Source organism: Athene cunicularia (genome assembly GCF_003259725.1).
Source record: "Athene cunicularia isolate RWA chromosome 18 unlocalized genomic scaffold, athCun1 chr18_part1, whole genome shotgun sequence".
Taxonomy (NCBI): domain Eukaryota; kingdom Metazoa; phylum Chordata; class Aves; order Strigiformes; family Strigidae; genus Athene; species Athene cunicularia.
This window is the reverse complement of record NW_020799123.1, coordinates 9554081-9571000: the sequence shown is the minus strand read 5'-3', so window position 1 is coordinate 9571000 and position 16920 is coordinate 9554081. Positions and strand designations below refer to the sequence as shown.

General features: G+C 37.7%; 1 protein-coding gene and 1 non-coding gene across 6 annotated transcripts in view; one reads left to right on the top strand and one right to left on the bottom strand.

Annotated features, from left to right (window-relative positions):
* The window catches only part of TEX2 (testis expressed 2), a 54762-nt gene extending 38800 nt beyond the window's left edge, over nt 1–15962 (top strand). For 4 of the 5 annotated variants that reach the window (XM_026861044.1, XM_026861043.1, XM_026861042.1 and 1 more), the window contains exons 7-12: nt 1100–1199; nt 5824–5956; nt 10359–10481; nt 12452–12661; nt 12898–13018; nt 13912–14093. In XM_026861044.1, coding sequence (XP_026716845.1) covers nt 1100–1199; nt 5824–5956; nt 10359–10481; nt 12452–12661; nt 12898–13018; nt 13912–14034 — 810 coding nt within the window. In that variant the 3' untranslated portion in view covers nt 14035–14093. Of the gene's footprint in view, nt 1–1099; nt 1200–5823; nt 5957–10358; nt 10482–12451; nt 12662–12897; nt 13019–13911 lie in introns of all 5 variants that reach the window. The other variant, XM_026861041.1, reaches the window with a different exon arrangement.
* Nucleotides 15963–16801: 839 nt separating this feature from the next.
* On the bottom strand, nt 16802–16912 carry LOC113487009. The gene has a single exon (XR_003399699.1). It is a non-coding gene; the product is annotated as a small nucleolar RNA SNORA76 (small nucleolar RNA).
* Between the last annotated feature and the right edge of the window lie 8 nt (nt 16913–16920).

Below are 16920 nucleotides of genomic sequence, written 5' to 3'. Positions count from 1 at the left end.
ACTGCTTATAAATTATGAAATCTGCTTTGGGAAATAGTGTTTGCCTTTAAGATGGAGGAGATCAGGGAACCACAACTCCGATGTTAACTTCAGGCATACACTGCTTGCAGGAGAGGTCAGTGGGAGTGAGTTAGGAAAAGAGCAGTCTGTGGGGTGATGGGGTATAATTGTGCATCAACTGCATGAGCTCAAAGGGTGAAGGGAGGTGTGGTGCTTTTGAATGACTTCTGGGTCTTCCCTTTGCATTCCCTTCTGAACAGCAGCAGTTAATTACAGGCCTCTTTAGCTCCTGATGTTTGGGGAGGAGTTTGCCTGTTCCTAAAGGCAAAGGAAGATAGTCTTGCTGACAAAAGCTTTGAAATTTAGCTGCCAGCACCAGCTGTGAGATGGTGTTGCTTGTGCTTTGGGAAATAAGCAGTAACCTAATTCTGCCCTGGCTGTTTCCCCAATTGTGACAGCAGGATACCCAAATATCTCATTGGAAACAGTTTAAGTGGAAAGACTGGGAATGGATGTAAATATTTTTGATAGGTTAAAGCATTGTCTGTTCGCAGGAGATGGAATTTCTGTCAGTTAGAAATACTTACAGTAAATAGATACTTAAAGCATCCTGAGTCTGTGCCTCTATTATATTAAAATTATGATAGATTTAGAAGGTAATGTGCTATGAAAGCATTTGCTAAAGATAAAAATAGCTGAGATGTTGATGTAACTGCAACTATATAAAATATATGACTGAATTTAAAATCCAAAGAAGTCTTTAATTTTTATTCACAGTAAAATAGGATTTACACTTCACTCTTGAGCTTTTTACATGCTTTGACTAAAAAGCATGCTGGAAGTTTAAGGTCAGGGTCTGCACTTCAGCATAGTTTTAAAAACATTCCAAGTTCAGATGCTGAATCTCTTCCTAAAATACTATTTTGAAACTGATAACTATGAAATCCTAGAATTGGAAGAAATCTGTGTTAATCCTATTTGTGTTCTTTGACTGGTGACTTTTCAGCTCAATCAGTTCCTTAAGACTTTTCTTCTCTCATGAAGCAGTGATGTTTAGTTTCCATAACATGGATTTGATTTTTACATTCTCTTCTTTTAGCTGCCGTACTTCATGAATGAACTAACTTTAACTGAGCTTGATATGGGGATAGCAGTGCCGAAGATCCTTCAAGCCTTCAAACCTTCTGTTGATCACAGAGGTAAAATACATTCTTCCTCTTCTGGAAGGTTCACGCCTTCCTACCTGTGTAGAACAGAATTTTGATCTGTTTATCTTGTGGGTGCTTTAATCAGAGGCAGGTACACTTAAGAGCTTATTCTGAGGAGATAGTGGTTTCTGTCTCCAATAATAGTAGCACCAGTCTTGGTATAAACATAATTCTACAGGTAGGAAGGATAAGTGTGCCTTTCCATTGGAAATAGTTACTAAAAGTTGCATGCAACAGAGATGCAGACCTGTACCTGATACTCTGTCATGGACTACAGAAAACAATGTATATCTCCTGAAGACAGATGTGATTCTATACCATAGCAGAAAACAGATTTGGCTTTCTTCAAGAGAAGTTGCACTGTTCCGAAAACAGTGATTCAGAAAATACAGTTGTAATAATTCAGAAAACAAAAATACAGATTGCTTTGAAAAGAAGCTTCAAAATACAGCATAATTTTGTGTACTTAATATTAGATAGGGTTTGGGTTTTTTTAATCTGAATGACTTTCATATTGCTGCTTTATGAATCAGAACTCTTTTTTTTTTCTGTTCTGGCTTGCATGTGGTCACGCACATAGTGTGTATTTAAGGATACTCATCACTTGAGTAGTTTCACAAAAAGACAAACTTGGGTTAATGTTTTTTAGCTTAAAGTGTTTGCTCTATATGATGAGGAGAGGTAGATGCCATGTTTCTTCTAAGACATGTAGTCAGAACAGTCTTTAATTTTTAAATTGTTTCTGAGTTTATTAAGGGTTTCTTAACTAACTCCTTTAGTTACCATATTGTTACACTGGGTGGGAGAAAAGAAAGAATTATTTAGCTCAAGGTGGAGAAGTTTCTAATTGGTCTGAAGGGAAATACTTCCTTGGAGGACCTGTTGTGGTGCAGCTATGGATTGCATGGCAAACAATTTACTTTTGTTTTAAACTGCTCTTAGGTGAAGATACCAAAGTCATTTCTAGATGGTGTTAAAACCAATAATCTGGCAGTGAGATGGTAGGAATTTAATGATTTTACAATACCTGTTAAGAGCTTCTGGAGAGGCTCTAAATTGCAGGCCATCAGTGAGCCAGACTTCAGCCAGTCTCAGCAGCCTATTTAGAAAAATAACAACAGGCATGGGCAGAGTGAAGTTTGAAGAGGTAACTAGCTGAAAATTGTAACAGGATCAGCCTTCACTAGCTCTCCTGTACAGTGTTTTAAGTGAGGAACAGGCTGCTGTGTCTCTTTCTGTAGTATCCTCTCAGAACATGAGGGCATTGAACACACAGCAGGTAAGCAGTACCATGTCTGGCTTTGCAGTGCTGGCTGCAGGGGATTGCAGTGCTGAACTCAGTGGGTTTGAGGGAGGTTTCTGTTTACGGGGGTGGTTTGCCTCTTCAGGATCTTAGTTCTGCTCACTGTTCTTAAAGGCCAAGCAACAGTTCCCCAGGACGGAGAATTTGTGATAAATTCAGCTGAGCACAGTGTTAGATAATGAGACAGTTTCTGCTTAGAAGCAATTTGGGCTTTGTCTTTGCTCATACTGTGTAGTTTGGACCTGGTCTTTTTAAGGTTTATTTCTCTGTAGTTTTGTTGTAAGATTAATTTGTCTGCCACTCCTACTACACTGCTCTTTAACTCAGATGAACAGTTATCATCAGACCTTTGCAAGAATACCAGATGCATGAAATTTAGGAGGAAATAAATAAACTTTTTAAATATTAGTGATAAAGTTATGCTGCTCAAATTATTGACTAAAAGCATGAGAGGATTAGTAAACTCTAACCTTTCCCTCGTAAAAGTGTGAACAAAACAGACTTTGGGGAATTATTAAAATTCTCTTGGATGTACATAACATGTTAGCTAATGCTGCCTGTTGTATCCAAATGCTATTGTTTGCCCTTATCTCACTTGAGACTTGCAACTCTTTGGGGAAAGGCCTTATCTGAAACACTGCATACTTTGCCCTCAACTTCTTGAAAGTATGTTTTCCATGAGCTTTATAAACAAAGCATGCAAATTGTTTTGTTGTCACAAGGAACTAAAACTGGATTTTAAGAGAAATAAAAATTTAATAGATGGAGTAAGCTCGTATGCAATCGGTATTTGGGGAACTAAAGCATGTTGCTGCTTCTTACTGTGCGCTTCCTCTGTGGGACAGCAGGTTCTCCACAGTACTTACGACATCCTCCAGTGTTCCTTGTAACGAACTGGCTTCACCATCAGTAAAAATTTTATTCCCATTTAAAGAAAAAGTTAAAACTTCCTAAAATTGTTGGATAATGCTTGTGGTGTTGTGGTTTCTTTTTAAATGAACTTATGCTTTGGGGTTCTTGTCAGATTGTTTCCCTTTGCCTAGATTTAAACATTTTTTGTATTCCTTTCTTGGTTCTCATAACTTTAGTTGTAACCAAAGACTAGTTTTAAGTCATGAGGTGGGATTCAGGAGACCACTGAACACTTGACTTCAATTAATTGCAGACAACAGCAGCGAGAACAATTAACTCCCTCAATTTCTTGTTCAGTTGAACTGTGACAAGCAAACATTTATGGTAGAATTTGTGATCCTTGTAACTTCTTTCATATTGTTGAATGACATGTGGGCTCTTAGTATGTGACTTTTTAAGAGCTTGCAGTGAATAATTACTGAAATAACTTGTTTTGCTATTGTACTTAAAAGGGCTTAAGTAAAGGGATAATAATTGGAAATGCTTATTTTCATAAGGGTAAATGTATTTTTTTGGTAAGTTGACCTGTGACTAAACCACACATGGAAGAAAAGTAATCCGAAATCTTCACACCAGTATCCAGAACAAAGACTTTCAAGAATTTTTTAAAAGGATTTAAAAAAAAAAAAATTTTAAGTGTTTGAGACAGTCATTTGGAGTAGCCTTTTATGAGGTTTTAAAATGCCAGTTACTGATTGTGATGTGTTGTTTCAGCCATACTTTTTTACCAGTGCTTGATTATGAGGAAAATACTTTATTATATGGTTCCTCTAAGTAACTGAATTTGTTAAGTGTCAGGAAAAAAAACCCCAAATCTCATTTCTGTTAATACAGTCCTATTTGGGTGACAGCATATGGTGTAGTATTTACTGTACTTCTGTCAAGGCGAGGGAACCAGATAACTCTGAATAAATCATACCATCTGCCCAATTCTTTGCCCCCTTCTCCTTCCCCTACCTCCCTTTTTCCCTCGAGAAAAATGCGCATGAACGTTTTCTGGCCAGAAGGAATTTTCCCTCTTGGTAATGGCATCCTTTGCTTAATTTGATCTACTGCTAAAACAACATTGACATTTGAAGCACGCTGACTCATTGGTTATCCAAAACGTCCGTTTAGCTATTTTCTTGTTTCTGATTATCTTACTGCTATTTTTTTACTGTAAAGAAGAAAAATTTATACGTTTGTGTTTGAGTTCTTGTGTTCTATTTTAGAACAACATGAGAAAAACTGTATGATGGAAAGGAATAATTCGGTTAGTAAAAAGCAGCTTTGCTTCAGTACTGCTTCCAACATGTAATCTCCAAGTGTATTAATGACCTGGGCATTGGGAGCTGTGTGTATTTCTGTTAATATGAACAGGTGGGACTGGGGACAGTGCCATTCTTCCAGTATGTTTTTGCAGAAAAGAAAAAAAGTTGTTCTTTAAGTGAAGAAATGTGTCTTTTCTAGATCGATCAAACCCAAAGAGTAGTTATCGTTAATTGCTTCCGAATAAGTAAATACAAGTAGAATGCATTAGTGATTGATGTGCCAGGTACTGGTAGGGCATATTGTGTACAGCTGCGATATCTAGAAAAGGAAGATGCATAATCTATGCTTAGTGGCATCTGATTTCTAATCTCTGGATCACAAATACCCTACAGCTTTTTTTAATCAGTGGGACTGCAGGGTGTCACTTAGAGGCAGGAGCTAATCTTGCTGTTCCCAAGACAATTCCTTTGGTGATCGCAATAAGCAAATAGTCTGCCCAGACAATAGGATTTCACTTAATACCACACATCTAGAAATGTTCTAAGCAATGACTGTTTGCTGTGAGTCATAAGAAGAATGCCGTTAGCTGAGTTGCTTGAGAAATCCTTTTCACACTTCTTTGATACACCATTGGTCTAAAGCAAAAGAGATTGTAGGTTGTGATATGTGACAAATAATACTGCTCTGGGATTTCAAGTTTTGCTTCATTTAGACAGCATAAGTAATAGCAGTGTCCCGGTTACTGTTTGGCTTGGAGCAGTGTTGTAAATAGTTTTGAAGTGAATCCCTAACTGTATTCTGTTTTCTTTATCTTGATTCAGATCTCTTGAGCAGTTTAGGTGTGCGTAAATCACGCACCTTTTTTTTTTTTAGATTGTTAGTTGTACTCACTGATCTGTCTTTCAGTGTGGCTTTGATTTATATCTGAATATTCAACTTTGTTCCATAAGCTTAATGTGAACAGAATACTTGCTTTGATAAGCTTTTAATTATTTGTGAATTAAAGACATAATCAGTTGATGAAAATAGTTTTTCTCTTTGGAAAAAGTGTGATATATAGGCCTCTTTTAAACAAGCTTTGGCTTGACATTAAACTGAAGTGATTGTGACTATTCTTAAAGTGGCATCTTTTTTTGTTGTTAATTTTAGGACTTTGGGTTGATTTGGAAATGTCCTATAATGGATCTTTTCTAATGACCCTAGAGACCAAGATGAACTTGACCAAACTTGGTAAAGAGCCTCTTGGTGAAGCACTTAAAGTTGGAGATATCGGCAAAGAAGGGTAAGGTATTACAATGGTAGAATCAACGTGAGAGCTTTCATAATGAAAAGTGAAATTGTACTTGCATATATGGAGCTCTGGCTCTGCAATAGATTGAAAGGAGCTGGGAATGCATACATGTGAGTATAGAACTTGGTCTTTCTGTGCAGCTTTAATGTTTGATTACAGCATTCATAACTGTCTTAAAAGGCTTTTGTAGTATGATCATTTTTATATATTTTAGTAGGATTTAAAAATATTCTGCGACTAAAATTCAGTTTTGTTTTATGCTTGATTTGGGGTCTTAGTAAGACTTGAATATTGCAGATAGATACATGTAACATGCTACTACAGCATGGTACATACAGCTGCAGCTGTAAACCACCTAATAGTAAACAACCATGGAAGGTAGATAGGCTGTTATTGTTGTGTAAAGACATTTTCAGTAGCTTTTTTGCATCATGGCAATAATCACACCTCTACTTCAGTCTCCAGTTTTCTTCATATCCCACTTCTGTTTACCTGCTATGTCTAAGAGAAATACCTTATAAATGAACTAATTAGAGAACACGTACTGTAATACTGTAACTTACCTAACTTGTATTTGTGCTTTCCCTGTCATATTTATGATGTTTGAATTCTATCAATCTGTCCATTTGTATCAACCTGGTGAGTGACACCCGTCAAATATCCATCCTGTCAGCTGTGGAGTGTTGATTCTCTTTGTGCTGTGTTCTCTTTGTACTTAAGAAATCTGCAGTCTCTGAACAGTAGGTGGTCTCTGATTTAGTGTACAACCGCTGGCAACAAATCAAGAAAATATTCCCTAAATCTGACCATTTGTTTAGATATGTGTAAAATATTGTGGTCTTTCAGAATTAAGATACTTGTATACTCATGTCATAGCTCTAATAATTTATTCTGAGACATCTTGAAGGAACACTTATAGCAGCACTATATTACAGTGCAGTTATGGCAAGAAAATACATGTGAAAAAACTAATGGCTGACTGATCTCATATGCTGGTAGAAATTCAGAGGATTTAAAGTCGACCTAGATTCTTGTTGTCACTGCTTGAATTAAATATTTCTGAATTTACATCAGTATAATTGGTAGGTGTGATTTAATTTTTTTTTTATTAAATCCCTTTAATCTTGTCCACCCAAAAAATGGGGCATAGAGAAGGGAATGCCTATACAAATCCAATACTTGTTTTTCTTCCCCATCCCTTCAGGATTTTCTTCGTGTATTTTTATTTCTGTTCAGTCCAAGAACAGCCTTGGAAATAATTTGTCAATGCATTGATTTCATATTTAAAAATCAGCTTGATTCTAGCTGAGCAATAGACCTCCAGCAAGGCAAATGTAAATGTCTGTAGCTAAGCAACCAATTACTTGAAGGTATAACCATTAACCGTATTGCTCCCTGCACAAGGCTCTGATGTTTCAAATGCTCAGGGCCAGGTACGTGCCAGCTTTACATCAAGAGCAGTCTCATGTGTTCTATTTTGAGTGAGGGTTTTCTTGGTTGCTCGGTGGTTGTTATCTATTGTATTTAAGGAAAAAGAAATTATAAGCAAAAAAGTAAAATTAAGGACTGTGAGAAGTATAGAATAGTTTGGTTCTCATCTATGCTTTCCATTGTGTTAGTTAATTTTAGTATCTTTTTTTTAATTATCAGTTGACATTTGCTGTGAAAAACCAAACTATTCTGCACGCACTTGCATCCACAATAATATTGTAAGAGATGCATGTCGGTTGCTTACACTCATTTCTATCCCTCAAGACCCTAGAACAAATGGCCTCTTGAGATGCAGTAGCCACAAACTCATGTAAGAAAGTAATCTACTCATCCAGGAAGAGGAGGGTGTGGGAAGCAGCACTGAGTTTTAATTGTCGTTGGATATTGTCAGCGTAAAGCAAGACAAATGGTTCAGTGTTGCAGTCCATTCTATCGTTGCCGCTGTGTTACTTTGAAATAGAAGTGTGCTGTTACACAGTTTGATAATGGCAACGCGCTCTCAGGAAAATGCATCTCTCAAAAAGGGTGGAAAAACTATTTTCCAATTTTATAGAACCTGCTACTGTATTAATTTTATTGTACCGGAGATTAGGCAAATGCAGGCAAGCTAACCCAAAGTTACTGCAGTTTCTTACCCCATCCTTTTTGTTTTTTTCTTACCCTGTCTTTTTTGGGCATGTTGTACCATGTAAAAACAAACTGACAAATGGCAATTCAGAAAATACTGTGCAATCTGCTCGGGAACAATACTGTAGCTCCAAAGTAGTTTTCTGCCAGTGTTTGTGTCATATAAATGAAATGGTCCATTGTATGCAGAGATCCCCAGAAATCTCAGTTCAAGGTTATTTATTTTTGCTGTGTTTAATGCAAGGAAATCTTGTGGCCTTAGTTCATGCTTGTGGATGCATTTCAGATGGCCCCATTACCTGAGCAAATAAAACACTTTCTTGTAAGAAGGTGACACCTTTGAGAGCCTTGAAAATGCACCGTGTGTGCTTTGAACTGGGTGGTATGATGTGCACAGGAAAGTGAAGTGAGGACACACCCAGGTAGAAAATGTGTAGTTTGAATCTGACCTAAAAACATGGATTTGTCTCTGAGAAGCAGCTCCAGCATCGCTATTTGGGCCAGTGACATGAACCATCCGCCACCCCCGAAGTCCTCCGGGAGGTGGTTCAGTTTGGTGCGCTGTTTCGCTCTTCTGCAGGTACAAAATACATGTCTGGGTAGGAAGAGGTTTCTGATTCTGATTCCATAGCCTGGATAGTGAACTCTTCAGTGTAGAGAGGTCATGGGATTACTGCTCCAGTTCTTAGACAGTTAGGAAGGAGTGCTGTGCACTGTGAGCTGTGCTTGAACTGTCCTTTTACATTAGGGCTTCATGCAGCAACTAAGTTTGCTCTGTGTACAGAAAAGCAGACAGTAGCCTCAGTCCGTGTCCTCTGTGACGTTATTAAATGCTTCAAACAAATTTCCAAGAACACACACACACAGAAGAAAGAAAACGCAGCTATAAACTATACTCTGAACAAGCTGTAGAATATTATAGTCCTGGGTATAGTCCCTGGGGCTAAAACCGTGTGCTTTTGAAACCTTTGTTGTGTAACTATTTCAAGCTCTTGCATAGAGATCGATTTAATACTGAAATGTATTCACTGTATCCTCCCCTAATTTCAGTCTGTTTAAAAGATTTGAATTTTTTTTCTGTGATTGTATACATAAATTGAAATCTGGAATTAGTTATTACTGTGTGATATTTTGTACCTTAAGAGCAGCACTTGTTTGATTTTTATTACTTTACTTTTTTTCCCCTCTTCTCTCCATGACATTCTTTGCCTTATTCCATCTTGGACTCTCTTCAGAAAAAGCAATCCAAAACTTTAAATCTTGTAAACATCATTTGCTGTGTTAGAGGAACTTAAAATTTCATAAGCCCAAAGGTCATTTCCCTACAAATATAGTAGGAAAAGGAATATTTTCAGCAAAGGTACTAAAGGAAGGTTATAGCCTAAATTTGTGTGGAACAAAAGTATCTCTGCAAAACATCTTAAGAAATATTACTTCTCAGGTTTATGTTAGACTTCTGTTAATAAAATTACCTTCTTTTCTACATGAAATTGGTAAGTGATGACACACACTGTAGCTACAATAAGGTAAATCACTAGTTTGAGACAACTTTGCTCTGCTACCATGAGTGTTGTGCATTTCCTTTTGGAGGCAGATGACACAGATCCATCCTCTTGTGCTTTGCACTTGTTACCATTGCTGGAAATATGTCTACGTTGCAAAAATTGCACATGTGTGTGAGTACGCATAATGGTATTTATTGACTTGTGTTAAAAGTGCTGTGAAGATAAGGTATATATGTTGTGAAGATAAGGTATATATGTTAGAACCTTGTTTAACATCTCTGGGGGATTCTGGGATCTGGTTAGTAGATGATCTCAATTTAAGTTGGAGTCCAAGGCAGAACTGCTGTTCTCACCTTTCAATTTAAAAGCATGTCTTTGTCAGAGTTTTATAGACAAACAAAAAAACCCCTGTCCAGCCTACATACTGCTTAACTTCTATGGAAAGCTGCAACAGCAAGAGAGATGCTTTCAAATGTATTTTGAATAATTTCCACTTTTGATTTGAATATGTAGAACAGCCATTCTCCTGCCATCCTCTTTTATTCAGGATTACGTTCCACCAGAGAAACCAAATTTTCTGTTTTGGAGCTAGTTCTGACAGACTGGCCTCAGATTGATTTTGGTTTTGTTCTTTTAGATAGAGTTAATAAAAAAGAAGAGGGGACATTTCAGAATCTCCAAGAGAAATACATGTAATGTCAGCCAAAGCTGTACATGATGAGTACCTATTTAAAAATATTACATTTGACCTGGAAATTATATTGTTTCAGTTTCAGGCCAAGGGCATATTGTCTTGCAGACAGCGATGAGGAATCCTCCAGCGCTGGGTCTTCAGAAGAGGATGATGCTCCTGAATTGGCAGGAGAGAAGCAGGTGGCTCCAGGAGCAGAAGGGTGAGCTGTCTGCCTAGTGTTGTTAATCTTTTACTCCCTCTAATTTCCAGACATAGTATAACTGATATCTTGGTCCAGTCCTATAATGCTCGTTGTCACACAGGATATCAGTGTGACTATATCCAAGCAATTAAGCAAACACAACCATTTCCAGAGCAAAGAGCAGCAATCAAGCCATGTACTACAAATTGAAAGGAATCTGCTCAGCCGAGTGTTTCAGCATGCTGGGAGCACTGTTCACCATACTGCACTTCAGCAGAGTGACCTGGGCAGTGCTCCATTTGGCATTTCCTAATTTCTTCACTACTAAATCACAGAGAGAGACAAGTCTTTGGGCCAGAGAATCTATGGGGACTTTTCCCAGCATGTCTTGCCTGGTAGCGGAGCCAAGAACAGGATTTTGTGTGTGAACTTGAAACTCTGTTTGTATACAAGGTTATATCCAGGCTGATCCCTTATTTCCAGTGTGTTCTTTTCTTTAAGCTTAGCTTTCTTGCTCAGGCTTTTGTGTTTTGTTTTGTTCGTTTGTTTTGTTGGTTTTTTACTCCTCGAAGGGCTTGGAGTGTCTGCACTATGCAACACTGCCCTCTAATGCTGTGCGAGATCTTTTTTTTAAATTTTCCTAATGTCAGTTTTGCCACGTCATTCCTTGTTTTGGCTGCTGTTCCGTTTTTTTGGCTTTTTACATCTGATTGAGCTTATGCCATGCAATAGGAAATCTATAATAACACTGAAATGTCTCAGACAATCACAATGTTTTCTATGTCTGAATACATCTCAGTGACTTTACAGCGAATATACCAAAAGGCTCCATGATACATTCAAGGTGTTCAAGGGACTTTCTTGGAGTTTTACTCCTAAAACCTTTTGAAAACTATGTGATGAATTGTTGGAATTATTACAATAGTTGCATTTTGTATCTTTTAAAAATATGTATATCATATAAAGAACTCTTAAGGACAAAGAGGGAAAACAAAGAATTCTAAGTAAAATGCCAAAAGAATTTCCTTACACCTTTCAAAAATCTGCATTACTATCACTACAGAAGCTGATGAGAGAGGATAACTACTTTATCTGAGTAAAGTTACAGCTAGTGTAAAATCCAAAAGTTGAAATTAATTCGCCCCTTTTATATCAGCTGAGGAGTTCCTTGTCTTATCTCATGCTAAGGAAAAAGTTCTCTAAAAGGTTGCATAAACATGAATTTTTTGCAGGATAGGAAGATGTTATTTCCTTAGCAAGGCTGCCTTTGCAAGAGTCAAGATTAGGTATAATATAGTGCATGAAAATATCAAACATTCTATTTTTAGAGTGTGTATTTCTGAATGGGATACATGTGAGAAAAAAACATAGTCCTTAAAGTGTCTGTTTTAAAAGCTACTATGCTGCCTGACACTGTTGTCAGTGAAAGTAGCCTTTTTTTGCAGGCATAGTGAACCATTTTTGAAATATCATTCTACCTGCTGCTGAAATTGCCTTCTTTTTCACCACCTTTATACTAATAAATTCTACAATATCTTAAAATGAAAACCTTTTTGTTCAACACACACTGATAAATAGATTAGATGTGATGGTTAGGCCTTCTATGCTGATACGGGCATCTTGGTACATCTGTGTCTTGACAGTTTTGTTAGAATGGTAATAGACAGGCTTGTCACTTCTGCTAGCTTGCTGGCATAAATGATGTAAGTATATTTGCAGTTTTAAAAAATGTTGCATTTTCAATGCCATCTGGGAAAGAGGAGTGTTCAGACTGGACAGAATTTCTGCCAGACAGTTGTAGCTGAAAGGGAACGGCTGCTGTGTGCAGGCTCTGGTAGGTCCTCCTTGCGCATGTGAATTGCACATCTGTTTAGAATTATTTATATCGAAACCCCTAATCATTTAGTAGCAAAGCCATGAGTGTCTTAGCAAACAATAGGTTTAAGAAAATTATCTTGATGTACTCTTTTTCTGCTCTCTATCTAAAGGTATGTCGGAGGACATCGGACAAGTAAGATCATGAGAATTGTGGATAAAATTACTAAGTCAAAATACTTTCAGAAAGCAACAGAGACTGAGTTTATTAAGAAGAAAATTGAAGAGGTCTCCAATACTCCATTGCTGCTAACAGTTGAAGTACAAGAGTGCAGAGGAACACTAGTAATTAACATTCCACCTCCACCTACTGACAGAATATGGTAAGAGAAATTTACTGCAGAACTGGTTAATGTTTCAGGTGTGTGCTACCGAAGGGATTGCAACTAGGAAAAAAGGTAAAGTGCAGCTGAAATGGGTTCTAGAACGGAGGTGCAATACCAAATAGTTGTAAATGAGGTAGGAACTGCTATTAAGAGAACATTGGTAATGAATACATTTAAGGATATGCATTGTTGGAGGGTTTATAATAAAAACCTGTTCTGTGTATTCTCCGAAGGTATGGCTTTCGAAGACCTCCCTACCTGGAGTTAAAAGCTCGGCCAAAACTTGGTGAGAGAGAAGTCACTCTGGTTCATGTAACTGACTGGATAGAGAGGAAACTGGAACAAGAGTTTCAGGTGTGTTTCCTTTTCATTAATTTTGGTGTATTTAGAGGAGTGATTTTTATTTTTTTTAATTTTAGCATGTCCCATATTTCATTCCAGACTAGTAGGTATCCTCCTCTGCTCCTCCTCAGTGGAAAGGATGTTAAAAACTCAGCTGAAACTGACTTCTGGGATGGTTTCAAGACTGTGTGTAGACCTTGATGGAAATCTGTTTTAGTGCTTATCAGAATGATTTTAGAGCCAAAAATGCCAATGATTTTGAAATGCATACTGTGTCACAATTTGTAGTACTTAAATAAAAACAGGATCCTAGGTGTTCTTAGGTGATAGAGGACCAAACTTACCTGAAATTAAGAACAGATGAGGCAGTAAGGTGTCCTGTTATTATTTCCTTTAAAATAAAACAGGTTTTGGTTTTGTTTGTTTTTTTTTTTTAAATCACATTAACCATACTGCAAAATAGGAAAAAACCCTCCTAAATTACAGGTACTTGCAAGATAGGAAAACAGAACTGACCAGATTCATTCTGGACCCCAAGCTGTACAATCAGGCAGAGATCAAACCTGCTTATTTCATTAAAAGGGCAGTTTGGAAGTATATGGGTAAGAGCTGAGAAAGGAGCAGAGCTAAATAAAGTGGTATGTTTCCTATAGTGCTATTTCAATTTAATGGAAAGTGCAGAGATCTTCCTATTTCTGAGCTTCATCTACGACTGTAACACAACTAAAGGGCTTGAGTTAATGGAATGGAGACCGTAGGGCTTCAGTACAGGCATTGACTCAATAATGCTGAACTCAAGAACCTTTTATCTGTACATTTGTTGCATTTTTTTAATTAAATCAAAAACCTAAGGTTTCAAGTGGCATATGATATGTAACCTGACTTTAATTGCATCTTTTTCACAGAAAATCTTTGTCATGCCAAACATGGATGATGTTTATATTCCTTTAATGCACTCAGCCATGGATCCTCGCTCTTCTACATGCCCTCCTAAAGATCTGATCATGGAGGCCCCTGATCAACCATGACATGTGAAGACTCTTGCAGTTTACAGTATTATAAAAGTTATTCTCATGGTTTTATAAACTGTGCTGTAGTTCTCATCCTTGACTTGTGCCACTTTTTCCCCCCAGAAGGACTGCCTGTAACCATACCTTTGTGCTCACTTGCCTGGTTATTGTTCCTGTGTACTTCAGCTACATGAAATTTTATTCCATTAAGCAGTTGATTTATTTTTGTACTGGCTGCCATGAGGATTTTAACTTGGAGGCTAAGATGACCTGTTCTTTGGGGGAGGGAGGAGGAACCTAACTGCGATAGATCAAGGAGCTGGTTGACACACCTTTTGTTCAGCTTATGTTTTCATGCTATGTTAATGTGCATTACAGAATTGAAAGATTGTTTGGCAGCAAAGGAACTGCGTGCCAAATGGGAAAAATCCTAAATAAGGAATGAATTTATAAAACTGGAAGAATATTTTTCTTTCTCAGGCAGTTGGAGGTGTAGAATGAACTGTTTTATGTTCTTTCACTTCTGCAGTCAATAGCTTGTGTCAAGCAATCGAAATATGAAATGCTTTCAGGATAAAAGAATGTAAATTGGATGTATAGGTAATATTGTCATTCAGTGTGGTATATACATATTACTTTTTTCATACAGAACTTAATGCTTTTTTTGGGAAGCAAGTAGCCATAAAAGACACACAACTATCAGTGAAGGTGGGACTTGTCAGATTTTTGTAAATGAGAAAAAAGTTGGTAAGCCATGAGACCAAACCATAGTAAGCCGCCTTATAGTGAGGTACAATCACCTTGGTTCGTCATTAATTCTGAATGTTTATAAAGACATGAGCACACTTAAAATGTCAACACTGCACATGACCAGAAGTACTTAGTTACCCTGCCGTGTATAGAGCCTCTTGCTACAATGAAACACACCCAAGTTTTTTCTTACAGGAGTTTGTTGCTGTGAGTCTTTTCCATTGCACTGTGTTTACGTGCAGAGCATGGGACCAGTCTTGTGTTACAGCTGTGCAACTCCAGGCATCAAACTGCTTGATGTTTGTGACTTTCACTGTGACTCAAAGATTTTGACCCCATGCGTTGTTTTGCTTTTTTTTTTTTTGACTTTGTGGAATAGGAATTTGAGCATTAGTTATTCAAGCTGATCATGATGTAATTAAAGATGGTTTCTGTTAATAATGGCCAAAACTAACGGGGGAGGGGCAACTGCCTTTTATTTCTGTCTGGTGTAATGATTCAAGACTAAATGTATGCAGTAAATCCAACATTTGAACACTACATATCCATTATTTAACACAGTAATATTTTTCTGATATTCAGTGTTGCCAACTGTTCATGGATGTCAAAAAATGTTTTTAGTTTACAAAGGTGAGTTTTGGCTCTCCTTTTATAACATTATTTGCTTTTTTTTAGAAGTAATTTTTTAAGAACTTTTTTGTACGTTGTGTTGTCACATTTAATGTAAATCAGAATTTCCATGTGTAACTTGATGATTTACCATCTCTAAATGAAGCTATTATATTGAAGGTTTTTTAAACAGCACCTTGCCTGAAACATAAAAAGAAAACTAGCATTTAATATATTTAAAATTAATTCTATATTTGAACACCTATTTTGGTTACCGTTAATTGAAATATTAGTAGGTTATATTTGTTACCTGAACTCCTCCTTGACCATTCCAGGCCATGTATATTCTGGGGTTTGCTCTGATTATGTAGGCATTATTTGCCTTTCATGAAGTCTGCATGTCTTGTACGCAGGTCTTTTATATGATTTAATTTCTATGTGCAATAACTGAAGTCAAAAGACTAGATGCACTAACGTGTAAACAGATTTAGAATTATTCCACAAGATTGTCATATTGCACTTCATAAACTGTGGGTAACTACAATCTGCTTGCTTTGTTTTATTAAATAAATTTATCCCATGACAAACAATTACTTAGAATTTATTTCTACCTAGTAAAGGTTTTTCAAGAACTGTAGAAATGCAACTTGAGACAATAGAGCATGCTATGTCTTTCAGATTTTATTTTTTTTTAATAATCAGTTGTACTTGGTGGTTGTGGTGATTTTTGGGGTTAACCAGTGCTGAGACTATTCCAGTTTTAAGGAAAAGCTTAAATTGATCAATTTTACTGTAGTGAGAATTTCACTACAGCAGTTAGTATTCACATGATGAATACAACTTAATGTTTTTTCATTTTACAGGTGTGACAACCTTCACATTACAGGTGGCATACAGTACCCTTGGTGGTAGGTTTTGCCTTTTCTTTTGGTCGTCTTCAGGAAAACTCAGCTATTATTACATGTCCAATCCTGTCAGTAGTGTGGGTACAGATTTTAACTTTACTATTTACAGAAAGCACCGTGTTAACTGTCTTCTGCCTGCAGGACTGCATGAGCACAGCTCTTGACAAAAAAAGCTAAGAGGTTGTCGAGCTGCAGCTCACATCACTGCAGTCAGTTTTTCATTTTGTTTCAAGTTCTCTTCTGCCATGTGCCTAAAGGACCCCCAAGAGTGGCTGCTTTCTCCTACTTTAACAGCTAACTCTCCTGCAAGAACAGTCAGGAGTCCCAGGACTTTTGCTACTTCAGTATCTCAGGAAAAAGCAGCGCTGTGGCCTAGGCTGGGTTAAGCGACAGAGCAGGCCTAACCTGGGTCCCCGCTGTCACCCTCTGGGGCGGTGGCCGCCGCCCTCCCCCCGCCGCCATTTTGTGCGGTGTCGGCAGCGCTGCCCCGCGCCGTGAACGGGGCTGGGGGGGCCGCGGCGAGTTGTCACTTGCTTTTAAAAGAGCCACCCGGGTCGGGCCGAGCCGCCCCAGTTATGAACAAGCGCTTCGCTCTAGCACTGCAGCTTGGCCAGCGGCGCCGCGGGCAGGGCACCCCGCC